The 17077-nt window shown below is 35.2% G+C and overlaps 1 protein-coding gene across 1 annotated transcript; it reads left to right on the plus strand.

Annotated features, from left to right (window-relative positions):
• Window positions 1-11913: 11913 nt before the first annotated feature.
• LOC114752888 (tetraspanin-8-like) lies at window positions 11914-14782 on the plus strand. The gene is made up of 2 exons (XM_028941585.1): window positions 11914-12606; window positions 14208-14782. The coding sequence occupies exons 1-2, from the start codon at window positions 11950-11952 to the stop codon at window positions 14502-14504; spliced, it is 954 nt and encodes a 317-aa protein (XP_028797418.1). The 5' UTR covers window positions 11914-11949; the 3' UTR covers window positions 14505-14782.
• Window positions 14783-17077: the final 2295 nt, after the last annotated feature.

Genomic DNA, 17077 nt, shown 5'->3' on the forward strand with positions numbered 1-17077 from the left:
AATTAATTTTTTTATTTCATTTATAAATAATTACTATTTGTTGTTATTAGGATGCCTCGTCGACATGGGAAAGACCCAGTTGATCCTGAGAGAGCTGGACCCAGTGAGGTTCATCATGATGCTGATGAGCCATTTCCCAGCATTCATGACTACGATTTGAGCGAGGAGGATATCCTCAGTTTTATGGAGCAGGATGGTATTGAGCGGACTGAGGAGGCTCATTTTACTGGGGATGAGCAACCCCATGCTGATGCTGCTGACGAGGAGGAGGAGGAGGAGGAGCAGCAGGATCAGGGGAATGAGTATCCCCAGGCTGCACAGCGTCCTGCTCCGAGACGTCAGGCTGGTTATGAGGTGGAATTTGTCGGTAAGTATTTATTTTAACTTTTTAAAGTTTTGATCAGTATTTAATTTATATAGAAATTATATTAATTTATTGATATATAATTTATTTCTTAATTAAATTTTGTAGACACTGAGGGGAACAGGTCCTATCGGAGGCTGACAGCCAGAGAGCTGTCTATGATGACGGGCGGACGAGTGGTTGTGCCGCTCAATGAGTTGGGCCAACCGACGAAGAAAGGTGGCCAGTTGTACAACAAGTACGTGCGCCTCCTTGGTCAGCAGTGGACGCTGTTCCCCATCTACGTGCAGGACTGGAAGAAGATCACCTCAGACAAGAAGCAGCAAGGCTGGGAAATAATGAAGGTAATATAAAATTGTTATTTATAATTTTTTTTAATTTAAATAAATGATTATATATTTTGTTTTCAAATAATTTAATTGTTTGATTATAATTTTTTATTTATTTAATTTGTTTGTTATTTATAATATTTTTAAAAGTAGTTAAATGAATATATATTTTTAATTTAAATTATTTAAAGTAGTTAAATGAAAATAATTTGTTATTGATTTCATTAATTTATTACTTATAATAATTTTAAATTTAGTTGAGTAAAAATATTTTTTTTTTAAATTACTTAATTGTTTAATTATTATTAAACTTTGATTAATTTATATTTTATTTATAATATTGTTAAATTAGTTAAAAACTAATTATTTGTTTTTAATTATTGAAATTGCTTAATTATTTGTTTATAATTTGTTATTTAGTTAATTTATTATTTTAATCATAGAGTAAATTTATTCTGGGGGAGGAGTTGAGGGCTGACACGATCAAGAGGCTGGGGATGGCATGGAAGAACAGGAGGGCCGACCTGTGGAGGGAGAAGAAAGGTGACGGGACGAGGCCCCTCCAGGAGATACTGGCAGATGTACCTGGTGGAGTCCCGGACCAAGACTGGTCCACTTACGTCTATTTTAGGATGACGGCTGACCAGATGGTATGATAATATTGTATTAATTATAATTTCTTTATTTTTTATCCGACTTGACTCATTTAATTTAATTTTTTTACATTTTGCTTCAGGCTCTTTCTAGGAGAAATGCTAGGAGCGTCAGGCATCAGACGATACGTCATAGGGCTGGATCCAGGAGCTTTGCGATCACTTATGACGAGATTGTGAGTACTTGAAATAAATTTATTAAATATGTAGATGTATTTAATTTGTAACTAATTATTTCTTTGATTTCATTTACAGATAGAAAAGACGCAGCAGGAGCGGGGATACACGCCCACTTATGGCGAGATGTGGCCGATGGTGTATAGACCCCGAGACGGGCGTGCGTCGGATGAGGTTGAGGAGATAGCGGTAAGTAATAAATTAAATATTAATATAATATCACAGTGTAGATATCATTATATTATAATTAACTTCTTTATATTAATTTTGGTAGGCACGGATGACTCAGGTCGATTCCGAGTTGCGTGAGTCTCAGGGGTCTGCCTTGGATCCCACCGCCTCACTTTTAGCGGGTCTTGGCCGGCCGCAGCACCCTGGTCGAGTTAGCGGGCTTGGACTTGGACCTACACCGACTAGGCTGCCCCGCTCAAGTGGCGCTGGCCCTTCATATACTGCTGGGAGCTCTCATGCGAGTGCGAAGCGGCCGGGTTCCTCATCTTCAGAGGAATTGCGAGAGGAGCTCAGACAAGAGTTCGAGGCCAGGATCGTGGAGCGTGATCGTCAGTTCCAGGAGCGTGATCGTCAGCTCCAGACGCAGCTTGACCAGCTCTTGGCAGCTGCTACGGCTCTGCGTCATGTGGTGGTCAGTATAGCTCCAAACATCTCGGTTCCTGACATCCCCGACCTACACATGCCACCAGTCCCGCCCCTACCCCCCATCCGCCAGTCCAGTCCCAGCAGGTTGAGCGGCCTGCCCACCGTCAGCCGGAGGATTCAGCAGAGGATGATCCCGATGATGCTGCTTCTGCCCCCCACCCATGATTTGCTTTCATTGTATCGGATTTTATTAGAATCTTAATTTTACGGTTTTATATATTATTTAGATATTTATCTAAATTTTATATTTATTTGTTTCCTTTATTGATTTATTTCTATAATTTTATTTATGTCAAGTACTAATTAATATTGAAATATTTATTTATTTATTACAACATCAACATTACAATTTATTAAACACGTTAAACATATTAATTACTCGAAATAATTCTATAATCATTTATTAATTTAATAAATATTTTTAAAACTGTAGAATTTTCTAGCGGTTCTGGTGAACCGCTAGAAATTTGAGAATTTTCTAGCGGTTCACGTGAACCGCTAGAAAATTCTCAAATTTGACCGAATTTTCTAGCGGTTATAAAACCGCTAGAAAATTCAAAACAGATGGAGAGAAAATTCCCGTTAAACCGCTAGAAATTTCTATCGGTTTGTAACCGATATTTAGAATTTCTAGCGGTTAATAACCGCTGGAAATTGAAATTTTCCGTTAAAACCGCTACAAATTTGTAGCGGTTTTGTAACCGCTACAAAAAAATGACCGTTCCTCCACCCTCCTTTATAAGCTGAAGCACTTCAACTGAATTTCATTTTAACTTCTCTTTGAGCTCTGTGGCATATTTTCACGAAATTTGAGCATTATTAGTCATGGATAGGTCGTGGATCAACTTGCACCGGTCGACTCCGCAATACTTGGCTGGTCTAAACTATTTCTTGGATTTTGCTTTCGCCAATGCTGCCGTAAATGGTAAGATTCAGTGTCCCTGTCCTAAATGTAATTTCAAAAAGTGGCATCCCAAAGATATTGTTAGGGAACATTTAATCTTTAAGCCTTTTCCGCGAGAGTACGTATTTTGGCAACTACATGGGGAACGGCTAGATATGGGTGCTGAGTCAGTGCCAGTAGTTTCACGGATGGGAGTTCGAGTGGATGAGGCCGATGCCGTGAATGATGCTGTGCGTGATGCTTTTGGTGTTCACGAAAGCTCGAATCCCAACGAAGATGAAGTAGAGGGACCTCAACCGGAGTTTCTAAGAAACGAAACTGCTCGGGAATTTTTTGACCTCATGACCGAAGCTGACAAGCCTCTTTATTCTGGGTGTACAAAGTATTCGAAGTTGTCATTCTTGGTGAGGCTGTATCACATCAAATGCTTGTGCGGTATGACTGACAAGGCGATGTCTATGTTGCTGGAGTTACTGGGAGATGCTTTCCCCCAAGCTGAATTCCCTCCGTCTTTTTACGAAGCAAAAAAGATTATTAACAAGCTTGGCTTGAACTATAAGAAGATAGATGCATGCCCAAACGACTGTATGCTATACTGGGGAGATGATGCCAACAAAGAGATTTGTACGAGATGCAAGACGTCACGCTATAAGTCGGTACGAAAGGGCAAGAAGCAAAAGAAGAAACCGGCCAAAATTCTCAGGTACAAATTATTACAGCGTGTTACTTGTTCCGTCTCTAAAAATATTCGGTATTTTAAATTTTTAATATATTATTTTCTTAGATACTTTCCTTTGAAACCACGGTTGCAAAGAATGTATATGTCATCAAAAATGGCTCAGCACATGAGGTGGCACGCGACTGAGGAAAACCTAGATGGTAGGTTAAGGCACCCACGAGACTCGGAGGCGTGGAAAGCGTTTGATGCGAAATTTCCAGACTTTGCCAATGATCCTAGAAATGTACGTCTTGCATTGGCAACCGATGGTTTTAATCCCTTCGGAAACATGAGCACAAGTTACAGTATCTGGCCGGTGGTGTTAATTCCATACAATCTACCACCTTGGATGTGCATGAAGCAGAGCTCCTTTTTGCTTTCCATGATCATTCCTGGCAAGAAAGCACCAGGAAATGATATTGACGTATACCTGCAACCGTTGATACACGAATTGCTCGACCTATGGACGAATGGTGTTGAGGCATATGACTCACATGACAAGCAACTATTCAATCTCCGTGCAGCCTTGATGTGGACAATAAGTGATTTCCCGGTTTGGGAACTTTGTCTGGCTGGAATGTGCATACTGGGTTGGCCTGTCCTGAGTGCAATTTTGATTCTGTGCCATGTCGCCTTCCACACAGTCGCAAGTGGTGCTTCATAGGACATCGACGGTTCCTTGATTCCAAGCACAGACTTAGATTGCAACGGATTCGCTTCGATGGGAAACAGGAGAAGAGAGATCCTCCTGTTACTTTGTCTGGTATGGATATTTTGCGGCAGTTAGAAGATGTTCATATCGAGTTTGGTAAGAGTGTGGATCCCGAACGATTGGGACGACGATCTCGTGGGACATCTGATACGCAACCTATGCAATGGCGGAAGAGAAGCATATTTTTCACTCTTCCTTATTGGGAATCTAATTTGCTACGACACAGTTTGGATGTTATGCACATTGAAAAAAATGTGTGCGATAATGTGCTATATACGTTGCTCAATGAAGCTGGAAAGTCCAAAGACCATCTCGCAGCTAGAAAAGATTTACGGGCCTGGGGAATTCGTGAAGAGGCTTGGCCTGATGAAAACGACAAGTTTCAGCCAGCTAAATTCACCTTGACAAAGCAGAACAAGGATATCTTCCTCTCGACGTTGAAGAACATAAAAGTACCAGATGGATATTCTAGCAACATCTCAAGGTGTATCGATCTGCAGGCTCGAAAGGTTACTGGGTTGAAAAGTCATGACTCTCATGTTCTTATGCAACAGTTACTTCCATTGGCCTTGAAAAACACACTTCCTTCTGATGTATCGGTGGTTTTGGTAGAATTATGTTCATTTTTCAAGAAGTTGTGTGCGAAGGTCTTGGTAGCGGAAGAGCTTGATCAGCTGCAAAATAAAATTATTCTTACACTTTGTCACTTGGAGATGATATTTCCTCCATCATTCTTTACTGTTATGGTTCACTTGACTGTCCACCTTGTTCGAGAAGCAAAGGTTGCTGGCCCAGTTCACTATCGATGGATGTACCCTATAGAGAGGTACTAGATTATCTTTTATTCCCGCCTCTTTAAATTTCACATTGTTCTTTCATTTACTCGTAATTATTAATGCAATTTTAACTTACAGGTACTTGGGAAAATTAAAATCATATGTTAGGAATAAGGCATGGCCTGAGGGGTCAATAGCAGAAGGTTATTCCGGAGATGAGGTCCTAACTTTCTGTTCGAGGTACTTTGATGACATGGAGACATCTTTTAACCGCCCGCGTCGCGTAGATGATTCTCCTCCCGGTCCTTCCACGTCAACTTTATTTCCTCCTGTTGGGAAACCAGTTGGAGGATATGAATTCTTCAGACTCACTCCTACAGAGAAACTCCAGGCACACAGACACGTTTTGATAAATTGCAGCCAAGTTGAACCCTTCATGCAGTAAGTATATATATCATATAAGCTCACTAGCTTTTACACTTTATATTTGTTTCTTATTGACTCTTCTAACAAATTACACTATACTATAGTGAGTTTAGGAGTTATCTCAGGCGTCAGCTACGGGGCCGTGCGCGTTCTGCTGACATTGATAAAAGAGTCCACAAAGAGTTTCCCAGTTGGTTTACACGTCGAATACGTAATGACAACAGCCCATACACAGATGAATTCAGAGCTCTTTCTCTCGGTCCGTTAGACCATGCACGGAGGTTTACCGCGTACAATGTCAACGGCTTCAAGTTCTGTACGGTTGCACGTGATCAGGGATTGCTCACACAAAACTCTGGAGTTTGCGGGACATTCGGAACGAGATGTTATGCTAGCAGTAGTGATGGCGATATGCGCTTTGGAGGCGTCACTTACTATGGAAAGCTAATTGACATTATTGAGTTGACTTACCAGCTTTTCACCGTGACACTGTTCAAATGCTCCTGGGCAAATACGACAACTTCACGGGGACTCGCTACTGACCATTTGGGCATCACCTCAGTCAATTTCTCAAGACTTATTCATACGGGGGCATCTGAAGATGATGAGCCATATATCCTTGCTTCTGAGGCACACCAAATTTACTATGTCGAGGACGAGAAACATAAAGACTGGAATATGGTCGTTCACCTCAAACCACGGGATCTTTACGATATGGGTGATGGTGACATTATTTACGACAGTGAACCCTTCCAACCCTCGAATTTTGAAGACTTCTTTCCTCAAGGAGATGATAATTTGCCACTTATCAGGTACACGTCTTTTCTTAAATTATTTAAATAATTAACTACTAATTACTAATTTTTTCCAAATACAACATAAATTTAACAAATTTTTTTAAAATATGTCCTTTCAGGCCGGATGATGATGGAGAGTAGCAGCATCCAAAATAAATTATTTAACAAATTTTTCGTCCATAAATACATATGTATAAATTAAAATTCGTAAAATTTTTTTAAAAAAAAAAAATTTTCATTTGTAGCGGTTATTAACCGCTACAAATTTTTCCACGAAATTGTAATTTGTAGCGGTTATTAACCGCTACAAATTACAATTTCGTGAAAATTGTAATTTGTAGCGGTTAATAACCGCTACAAATTACAATATCGTGAAAAAATTTGTAGCGGTTATGAACCGCTACAAAATACATACCTGTAAATTAAAATTCGTTGAGATTTTAAAAATAAAAAATACTAACTTTCTAGCGGTTAATAACCGCTACATATGTAACCGCTACTAATTACTAGCGCTTTTATATACGCTAGAAAATGAATAACAGCTACAAAATGTTATAAAACGCTACAAAAACACCGCTACAAATGTGTCGCTGATCTCTATAAATACCATATCTTCTCTACATTCATTTACTCCATCTTTTTCCTTCCTCTCCTATTCTTCTTCATAATTCTCTCTTTTTTTCTTACTATCTCATATTGTGATTTTTTTCTCTTTACTCTATGGTAAGTGAATTTTATTTTATAATTAATTGTATCTTTTATTTGTTTTTATTTAAAATTTACTAACATATTTATTTCTCCTTTCCTTTCAGATTTTTCTTCTCCACATTTGTCATGCCCTCCTCAACTGATTCAAATACTCATCAACTTAATACTATAGGTTCAATATTCCAAAATATATCATCTTCAATTCAACTATCTTATTAAATATTCAATTAAATTATCTTGTTAGATTAAATTCACTTCTTTTAACACATTCATAATTTAATTACATATTTTTTATTACAAAATTTGAATATATAAAATGTAACATATAACTAATTATACAAATTAACAAAAATTCTTCAAAATAATTTATTTAATGGTTTTTAAAATTATAATATGAAAAACCATAAATTTTTTTTCTGGCACGGTAAACATTTCTAGCGGTTCAGAACCGCTAGAAATATTTCGTCAAATTTAAATTTCGCGCCAAACTTTCTAGCGGTTAAGAACCGCTAGAAAATTTTCCCGCCATTCTAAAAATTCAATTGGTGTGAAAATTTAATTTCCCAAAGATTTCTAGCGGTTCTATAACCGCTAGTAATTTTCGCGCGCTACTGAAATTATTTAATTCCCGTTTAGCAGATTTCTAGCGGTTACAAAACCGCTAGAAATTTTTCCGGGGAAACTTTTCTAGCGGTTATAAAACCGCTAGAAACGTTTCCCCGGAAAAATTTCTAGCGGTTTTGTAACCGCTAGTAATGTGTCTCCTTCAGATAATTTCTAGCGGTTCGTAACCGCTAGAAATGTTCTATCGTTTTGACCATGATGTGTAGCGGTTGAGATAACCGCTAGAAATTTTTTCTAACACCTGTTTTTCTAGCGGTTTCGTTAACCGCTACAAATGTTATTTGTAGCGGTTAAAACCGCTAGAAATGTAACACCATAACCGCTAGAATTAACATATTTTTTTGTAGTGAGATTAAAAAAATTAGTTAAATTAATTATTTGTAATAAATATATTATATCTTCTTTAAAATACTCTTACTACGGAAAACAAATGACCGCACCCTTTGATACGTATGGAGAGTTGAGAATGTCAACGCAGTTATGAATTAAATTTTAGTGATGCATAGCATTCATCGCGAGTTGCATCAATGAACACTACTAGCAGGCAGACCAAGAAAGTTGTCCATTATTGACCTAGGATTTTATTTAGGGAGATTACAATGAGGTGCCAAACAAAAAAAAAAAATTACTGAAAGTTCTAGGAAGAGAAAATTAAAATTTTTTAAGACTTGTTTTGTAATTATTTTTTTTAAACCTCATTATAATTTTTGCTTTTATATAATATGTAAAAGTACAAATTTGATTAAGAAAATGTGAATTTGTTTAGTAAGCTTTCGTTCACAAATAATATTGTCCAAAAAGTTTTATTAGATTTAATGTCGTCTCAAAAGTTTCAAAATATAGTGATGTTACCTCACCCATTAAAAAATAAACATTATTGTTAACAAATTATCATTAACGATTAATATTTGTAATAGTAAAAAACACTGTTGCTCCATTTTAAAACTTTAGAGGCAATCCTGAATTCAAAAAAACTTCCAATGCAACATTGCTTTTGAGTAAAAAATTTTGGAAGAAATTTTCATCCTAACCCTTTATTTAATTGCATTATATTATAATTCTAATATAGTTTCAAGTAATAAGTACTCCTCTTGTTACATTCATACGGCAGAAAGAGAAAGCTTTTATCGATTCTTTTTATAAGTCGTTTTATTAAATTTTTAGTATGAATGTATTATTTTATCATTAATTTATTATAGTGTAGATAGTTATTTTTTAAAAGTGTATATATATATTAAATAGGAATAAAGTTGAAAAGTTGTTATATTTTAATGAAAAGTTAATAAATTTAAGATTTTTTTTATTTGTATAAAAAATACTGAAAGTAATTTATAAATAAGATAGAAGGAGTATTGATCATGACTGCCTAATTTTGTTGCTGTGGTCAGTTGGTTTTGTATGATGAGATATGAATTATTAATTCACGGACGGCGAAAGAAGAAGTAATCAATAGTAATTAATAATTGATTTGGTAACGAGTCCATCCACATTTGGTAACGAGTCCATCCACATTTGATGACTCGTCTGAATTTCCGTTCACGCCTCCAACATGATTAATTAATTTTTTTGTCGTAAGAAAAACAAGATTAATCGGACGCACTCGATTCGTCCACAGTCGCTTTCAAATTCGACAAGACACGTACAAAGCCTCTCTCGCGGCTCACACGAGCGAAGCTCATGGCAAGAAGCAGGATAAGGTTTTCCTTTTCTCAATGAGGTTCGGAGGTTACGTGTTCTTTTCGATTATTCAGGGGATAGTTAGAAATACGGGTCAGCTCGTTACAATCCGCAGGTTATACAGTGTGGGCTGGAATAACTTGTATTTTGGTGGACTGAAAAAATCCTAATCCTAACCCATCACAGTTGGTTGGCGGGCTAGTGGCCATCTTTTTTTAAAAAAAAAAATTCTCAATTTTTAAATTTCATTTTTTATTTAATTTTTTAAATTAATAAAGAGTGATCTAAAATTTTAAAAGCAATCACAAGTATAAATTATGTTTAACCACATTTAAAATAGTCAATATTAATATAAAACAATACATTACAAATATTTTGCGTGATTAACATTCAACATCAACTCATAAGTGATAAATTTTATAATTTTTTTCATACAAATGCTATGTTTGATACAAAATACTATCTCTTAATAAATTAGAAGTGCATTTATCTAATTTTTTTTTTAAAGTTCATTCATCATGTTTTTCTAAAACACTTTTTTCTGTAATAAATATTGTCTTATATTTGATTGTAATTATTAAATTTTTGCTATAAATATATTATGCTTATTTTTAAAAAATATTTTTTGTTTACATATGTACCCAACGCAGTGTAGATAGTTATTTTTTTTGAAAATATATATATATTAAATAGGAATAAAGTTGAAAATTTGTTATATTTTAATGAAAAGTTAATACAATTTAAGGTTTTTTTATTTGTTTAAAAAAATACCAAAAATAATTTATAAATAAGATAGAAGGAGTACTGATCATGACTGCCTAATTTTGTTGTTGTGGTCAGTTGGTTTTGTATAATGATATTTGAATTATCAATTCACGGACGGCGAAAGAAGAAGTAATCAATAGTAATTAATAATGGATGAAGTAACGAGTCCATCCACATTTGATGACTCATCCGAATTTCCGTTCACGCCTCCCCCTTCTTTTCTCTCTCTCCTTATTTGGGGCCATGGCTTCCCTTGTTACGTTTCCACTCCTTCTTTGACTCGTCGGCCCTCTGTTTCGTGCCTTCTAATTAATTATTCCTTTTCAGATCCAAATTACATATCAAATCTTTATCATATTATTATTTTTTCTTTGAAATTGATGCTACTCGCATTTGAAACACCTTTTTTTTTTTTAAATTTTCGATGCTCTACAAATAGTGTAAAATAAGATATCTGTTTTTCATTAGTAGTTTAATTCACTGATCCTTAAAAGCTAAAACATGGCTCGTACTTTTTGTTCAAGAAAGAAGTTCTTAAGTATAAAACTGTATTAAAAAAAATAAAGTTGTTACAAAGGATGACGCCTTTTCCAAAGCTTCTCGATGGTTGCAGTGGTTCACCCATTCCTATATTTCCCTCTCTATTGCTTTAAAGTTTAATCTGGTTTATACGTTTCATAAGGCAAAAGTGTAAGAACTTTATATATATAAATATGTATATGTATACACACACATATATGTATTAGCATTTTGCCTTTTGTTTTTTTATTTATTTAGTATAACTTCTTCAACGGCCCCAAAATTCTCATCTTCTCATCTACCTTTATTTTAAACACTTCTTTATTTTAGATTTTGATTATAAAGTTTATAAATCTAACGCGTTTATTGTATAAATAACTTTATTTTATATGTTTGGCCTTTTATAGATCTTGTATCATGAGAATAATTTATGTGAAGGCTCAAAAATATTTATAAACTATTCATCAACAATATTTATATTTAAATCCAAATCTTTGTTGAAAAAAAATGTCAATTAGCGCTAGACTACTTTCAAGATTTCCTTTTATTATTTAATTTGCGGGATCAAATATTTACACATGGAGGATAATATAAAAATTACCTTGGCTCGTGTCATATTGTCATGCATGTCACACCTTGGACTCAATTTTATCTCACCATGACCAATTATTCATCATCCCCCAAGTGTGGGGGGGGTATTCGTGACCTTATCACATAAAAATTTTTAGGACTTTCTTAAATATTAGATTGCGAGTTTGAGTTCTTAACAAAAAGTACAATGAGTGTGTAAACTACGACAATAAAAAAAAAAAATAAATATGTTGAGATTTTATGTTTCAATGGTCTTCCTAGACTTAAATTTGTTTTACATATAAGATTGTGAGTTGAAATAATAAAATCAAATTTTTTTACAAGTTTAATTTGTAAAGTGATAGGTGTAAATATGAAAAATTGAACTGGCAAACACAGACTTTTCAGACTCTTATGTTTTAAACTGATTAATTTAATCATTAAACTAAATTAATAAAAACGTGTCACGTTCTGTTAAACTTAAAGAAGCCATCGCCAAAACGCGTCAGTCGCGTACTGAGCGGGCAGATACTGCCTTCTTCGCAAGTTCGTTTCGTAACATCTTCGGCCCAAATGCTTGATGTCAACTTACTCGTCGTCGCTATAAAAACAAGCAACCACCACCTAAACCTCAAATCCTCTGATCTCTTCGCCTTCGTTTTGGGTCTCTTTCTCTCCTCTGTTTGGTTAATCCGTGTGCTCAGATCTTTGTTCTTCTCACAAATGGGTCGTGTGAGCAACAATCTGATTGGGATCCTCAATTTCTTAACCCTCCTCCTCTCTATTCCCATCCTCATTGCTGGCATTTGGCTCAGCCGCCAAGCCGACACCGACTGCGAGCGATGGCTCGAGAAGCCGGTTATTGTGCTCGGCGTCTTCCTCCTCCTGGTCTCTCTCGCTGGCTTGATCGGCGCGTGCTGTCGCGTTTCCTGGCTTCTCTGGCTCTACCTAGTCGTCATGTTCTGCCTCATCGTTCTGGTCTTCGCCTTCACCATCTTCGCCTTTGTCGTCACCAACAAAGGCGCAGGGCAAGCCGTGTCAAATAGAGGTTATAAGGAGTATAGACTCGGTGATTACTCTAACTGGTTGCAGAAGCGGGTTAACAACGCCAAAACCTGGAACAAAATTCAGAGCTGTCTTCAATCTGGGAAACTCTGCTCTAAATTTAAAGACCAATTTCTACAGGACAATGTCGAGAGGTTCTATACTGAGAACTTGTCGGCGCTTCAGGTACTGTGATATTGCTGTTGCAAATTTGCAACTGCAACGATATTCTTGTCTTTTGAATATATAGGACGCTTTTTCGTTGATTTTAGTTTCGGGTTTCTGTCAAATTTTGAGCATGCATGTGATTGTTCTTAGATTTCGCTTGACTGCAAAAGGGATTTTTCGCAAAATAGTACATATGTGGTGTTGCTTGTGTTCATTATTAGATCTGGATTTGTAGTCTTTAACCATATAAGCATTATTTCACATTTTCACCCTACGATCGGAATTTGGATCATATGACTTTGATTTGATAAGAGGCAAATTTTACTTGTATTTTCCCCCAACTATCTGCTGTTTGGGTAAAATTTGAACTTCCACTTGAACACGGCTCATATTTATGTCAATCTGCTTGTTTGGGTAAAATTTGAACTTCCACTTGAACACGGCTTGTATTTTGTCTTTGGGGCATGAATTTGAGTTTCACTCGCAACATAGCAATGGCTGAAATTTCTTTTTAAATATTTCACAATAATCATTATAAATTAAAAAAAAAAAAACAAGACGCTTTTAGATGCATGAGATGAAAAAGGCTCTGCTCTTCTTTTGGAGAGATGAAGTTCTCATGAAAAGGCCCCCTTCTGAAAAAAGCGAAATCGAATCTGGGAAAATGTGTCGAGTTTAATGTTATATGTTTTTCCAACGCAGTCAAAGGTTCCTCTGGGAAAGAAGACGCCCTTTTGCATCCAATTGGTTTTAGTCTGAAAGGGGCTGGATTATTTTATTATATTAATCATGCTTGTTTTCAAAAGCCCTTTTCTAGCCATTATTTTATAGTTCATTCCGGCCAGGCAGCTGGCCAAGAACTTTAACTTCATTCTCGTGAGCTAGCATCATGTTCATTTCTCTCCATCCTGCCATAGAAAATTTCCTGTTCCATGCTGCATTATTGTGTGATTACTTTATCTTTATATTTTTGTCTCATTCGTTGATAAAGACATCGAATTGACATTGTCAATCATGGTTATCCTTTTTTTTTGTGTTGAATTCAATTATGTCAATCCTTATTCTGAATCTGATGTTGCGACTAATACCCGTCTTATCTGCATAGGAATTATCACTTAACCGCCGCTTTATATCCTTTTCACTTTCCCCCTGTTGGCAAAAAATAAATCAAAATCATAGCATTTTCTTCACAAACACTTAAATCACAAATTGGATTTGAATTCTCTAGACCGAATCAAAACACGGATCATAGCTATATAGATAATGTCCAAAATCTGATGTTTCAATTTTATGAAGTTTAAATTGTCACGCCAACACTTTAATGTGGTGGAGCCCTTAACCATACAAGTGGATCACTGATTGGGACAAAAGTATCTCATAATTTAATATCTGACATCATTCTATACATGCGTGTTAGTTTTTTTCCCTCCCTTTATTTGTCTACCTAACTCTGATCATGACTTGTGCTCAACGGCCAACGTGCTTTGAAAATTCGCTGCAATAGCCATCACAATCTCCTCAAGGATTAACACTTGTTTAAACATAAGTCCTTCAAGTACCTGAGAAATTGAGTACCATGAGTCTTACTTTTGTACCTCCTTTTTGATTGTGTTGTGCAGTCTGGGTGCTGTAAGCCAGCGGACGAATGTGGCTTCACCTACGTGAACCCAACGCAGTGGACCAAGCCAGCAAATTCAACCTCTACCAACCCTGACTGTGGCCTGTGGAACAATGACCCCAAAGTTCTGTGCTTCAATTGCCAATCTTGCAAAGCCGGGTTTCTTCAAAACATAAAGACTGATTGGAAGAAGGTGGCTGTTGTGAACATCGTCTTCCTCATCTTCCTTATCATTGTGTACTCCATTGGATGCTGCGCTTTCAGGAATAACAGGGCAGATAATTGGAAGAGATACTAGAGAGGTGGTTGTTGTTAGAATGTAGATGATATGCTTAGCTATATATAGTTTGTTTGGTTTATTTGATGGATTTTTCACACTGTTTGATTCAGGACAACAGGATATTAGATATCTAATGCTCAGTGTAAATTTCACCATACTTACTGCTGTTTTTGCATATTATTTTGTTAATTATTTGTGGTGTTGAGTATGTATTTTATGCATGTGCTATAGCCCTTTTTCTCTCTTCTTAATAAAAGGATGGAGGATGAGGATCCGTATTCTATTTCTTGAACCAATTATTGTTAGAATGTTCAATAAAAGTCTCACTGAAAATTAATAAGTGGAAAAATATATAATAGAACGCTTTCAAGCATTTTATATTAATTTTATGGGTTGACATTAACTGAAATGAATAATTTTTAATAAAATTGCATTCCATCATGTCTTTATTATAAGCTTTTTCTAATTAGCTAATCAAAATTAAGAGGAGGTAGTTAAATCAATAACTTCCTCTGGAAATGTCAAATACTTATAAATTTACCCGCGTTTTAACATCATGAATTACATTCAACGAGTCATAGAAGTTATAATTAACTGGATTTTGAATTAGAATCATCTTTAAAATGTAATTAAAACTCCAATTGGTGATGGACCATGTACTTCTCGTCAAAAGTAATTTATAACAAAGATAGAAGCGAGTAGAATATATATATACATATATATATATATATATATTGAAGTGATGTTTTAATCAACAGAAAAGTCAGATATTAAACTTGATTTTGTCAAAACCTCAGTTTTTGTTGGGGTAGATGGCAGAGACATGCCTTGCAGGGTTGGCTTTGTTGATGTTGTCAAGGGGCTGTATCCCATTCCTAACCACTGATTTGGCTACAGTAACACGTATTTGACTTCAAATTAACACATGGTTTTGAGTTCCAAAGTTGGGGAGAAAAAATGCTCACAATCTCTGACTAAAAATTACCCCCAACAAAAAAAGTCTTAAACAGTAAAACACATGCCCTCACAAGTCTAATTTTGTGAGACATTTATGCACTAGTGTTCTCCTCTAATCATATTCAAAACACTGTCTGGCACTAAATATAAACACTTCTCTTAATGAACATTCAAATCTTAGCTTGTCACGTTATGAGAAACTAATTTTTTTTATTAGACTCGACAACATTAGTTTGTGAAATAGCATTTTTCTAAACCAACATATTTTTTGTGAAACTTGAGAGTCAGTGGTGTCCTTGGTCACAGTCTCACAGGCTCGTAGTGTTGGCTCCCACCATATTATGTAAATGAATTATACTTCTTTGCTCTTTAATATAGGATCTGATTAGGGAGTTGATGTTGTTCCTATATATAAGGCCTATTTTACATATTTATTAAACTTTTTAAAATTAACCCCATTAATATTTCCTAACAATAATTAAATGGGAGATGAATAAAAGGAATTAAGAAAGATGTTTTGCATATTTTTAAAAAATATCTTATTGACAAATTTAACTAATATTTTTAAACTACTCAAATTAATTAATTAAAGACAGGAGGAGTATTATTTATAACTTGTGAATAATTATCACTTATACCACTTGTGAATAATATGGCGTTTATCGTCAGACCCAATCTTTTACATTTTAAATAATTATTTTTCATATTTTTAGTATTCACTTTGTTCAATTAAAAAAACTAAGTACTGAAAATATGACATATGGGTTCTAAAAAAAGTACTCACAAGAAAACGTTGATTCAAGCCAAGGATAAGGACCATGATCCTTTTTAGCAAGTTCAAAATTTTAAGGTTCTTAATTGTCGTTCATATTCTTAAAGGATCTTTAAATATGTCATTTTCAAATAACATTAAAAGTTTGTTACAGTAATTTTCTTGGACCTCAGCAATTTAGATTGAATAATTACTCGTCTGGTTCTAAATGTAAGACCTTTATACTAGTATGTATAAAGATCTTATATTTAGAATCGGAGTATTTAGATTTTTGACATCTATAAACCACACCGGCACGACGCCTTTATGTAACCCAATCAATGCTGGCAATTAAAGATTAGAGTATTCATGGAGATATGGGCCAATGGGCTCAATTTAACAATAAATATTTTCCATCATTTGGGCTTCATTCCCTCAGAACCCAAAGAATAGAACGTAGCAAAATAAAAACAGAGCGAGCGAGAAAAGGGATCATCTGGGCTTCCTTCATGAATTTTTGGACCATCGGAATTTCAAGGCCCACAACTTCGGCCTTGACTCCACGCAAATACTCTCACTCTCTCTCTCTAACTAAGAGACCAATTTATTGGAAAGATAAAAAGAGTACATAAAAAGTTGGCTCGTCATATTTGAAAAAGTTGAGTTAAACTCAAACAAACCGAACAAATCGGCCCGCCTAACAACAAAACAAGAAACAAAACTAAGCAAACTAGTATGACAAACTCTTGATATAGGAGTTAATTAACTAATTTAAGTAAATTAAAAAAATTTATTAAGTTAATTATTTATAATAAATAGGTATTGATTTTCTTAGAATACCTTTACTAATCAAATATATTAGCTAAACTTATCATTATTGCAA

Source organism: Neltuma alba, unplaced genomic scaffold, assembly GCF_004799145.2.
Source record: "Neltuma alba isolate B1F8T4 unplaced genomic scaffold, ASM479914v2 tig00007603_pilon, whole genome shotgun sequence".
Taxonomy (NCBI): Eukaryota; Viridiplantae; Streptophyta; class Magnoliopsida; order Fabales; family Fabaceae; genus Neltuma; species Neltuma alba.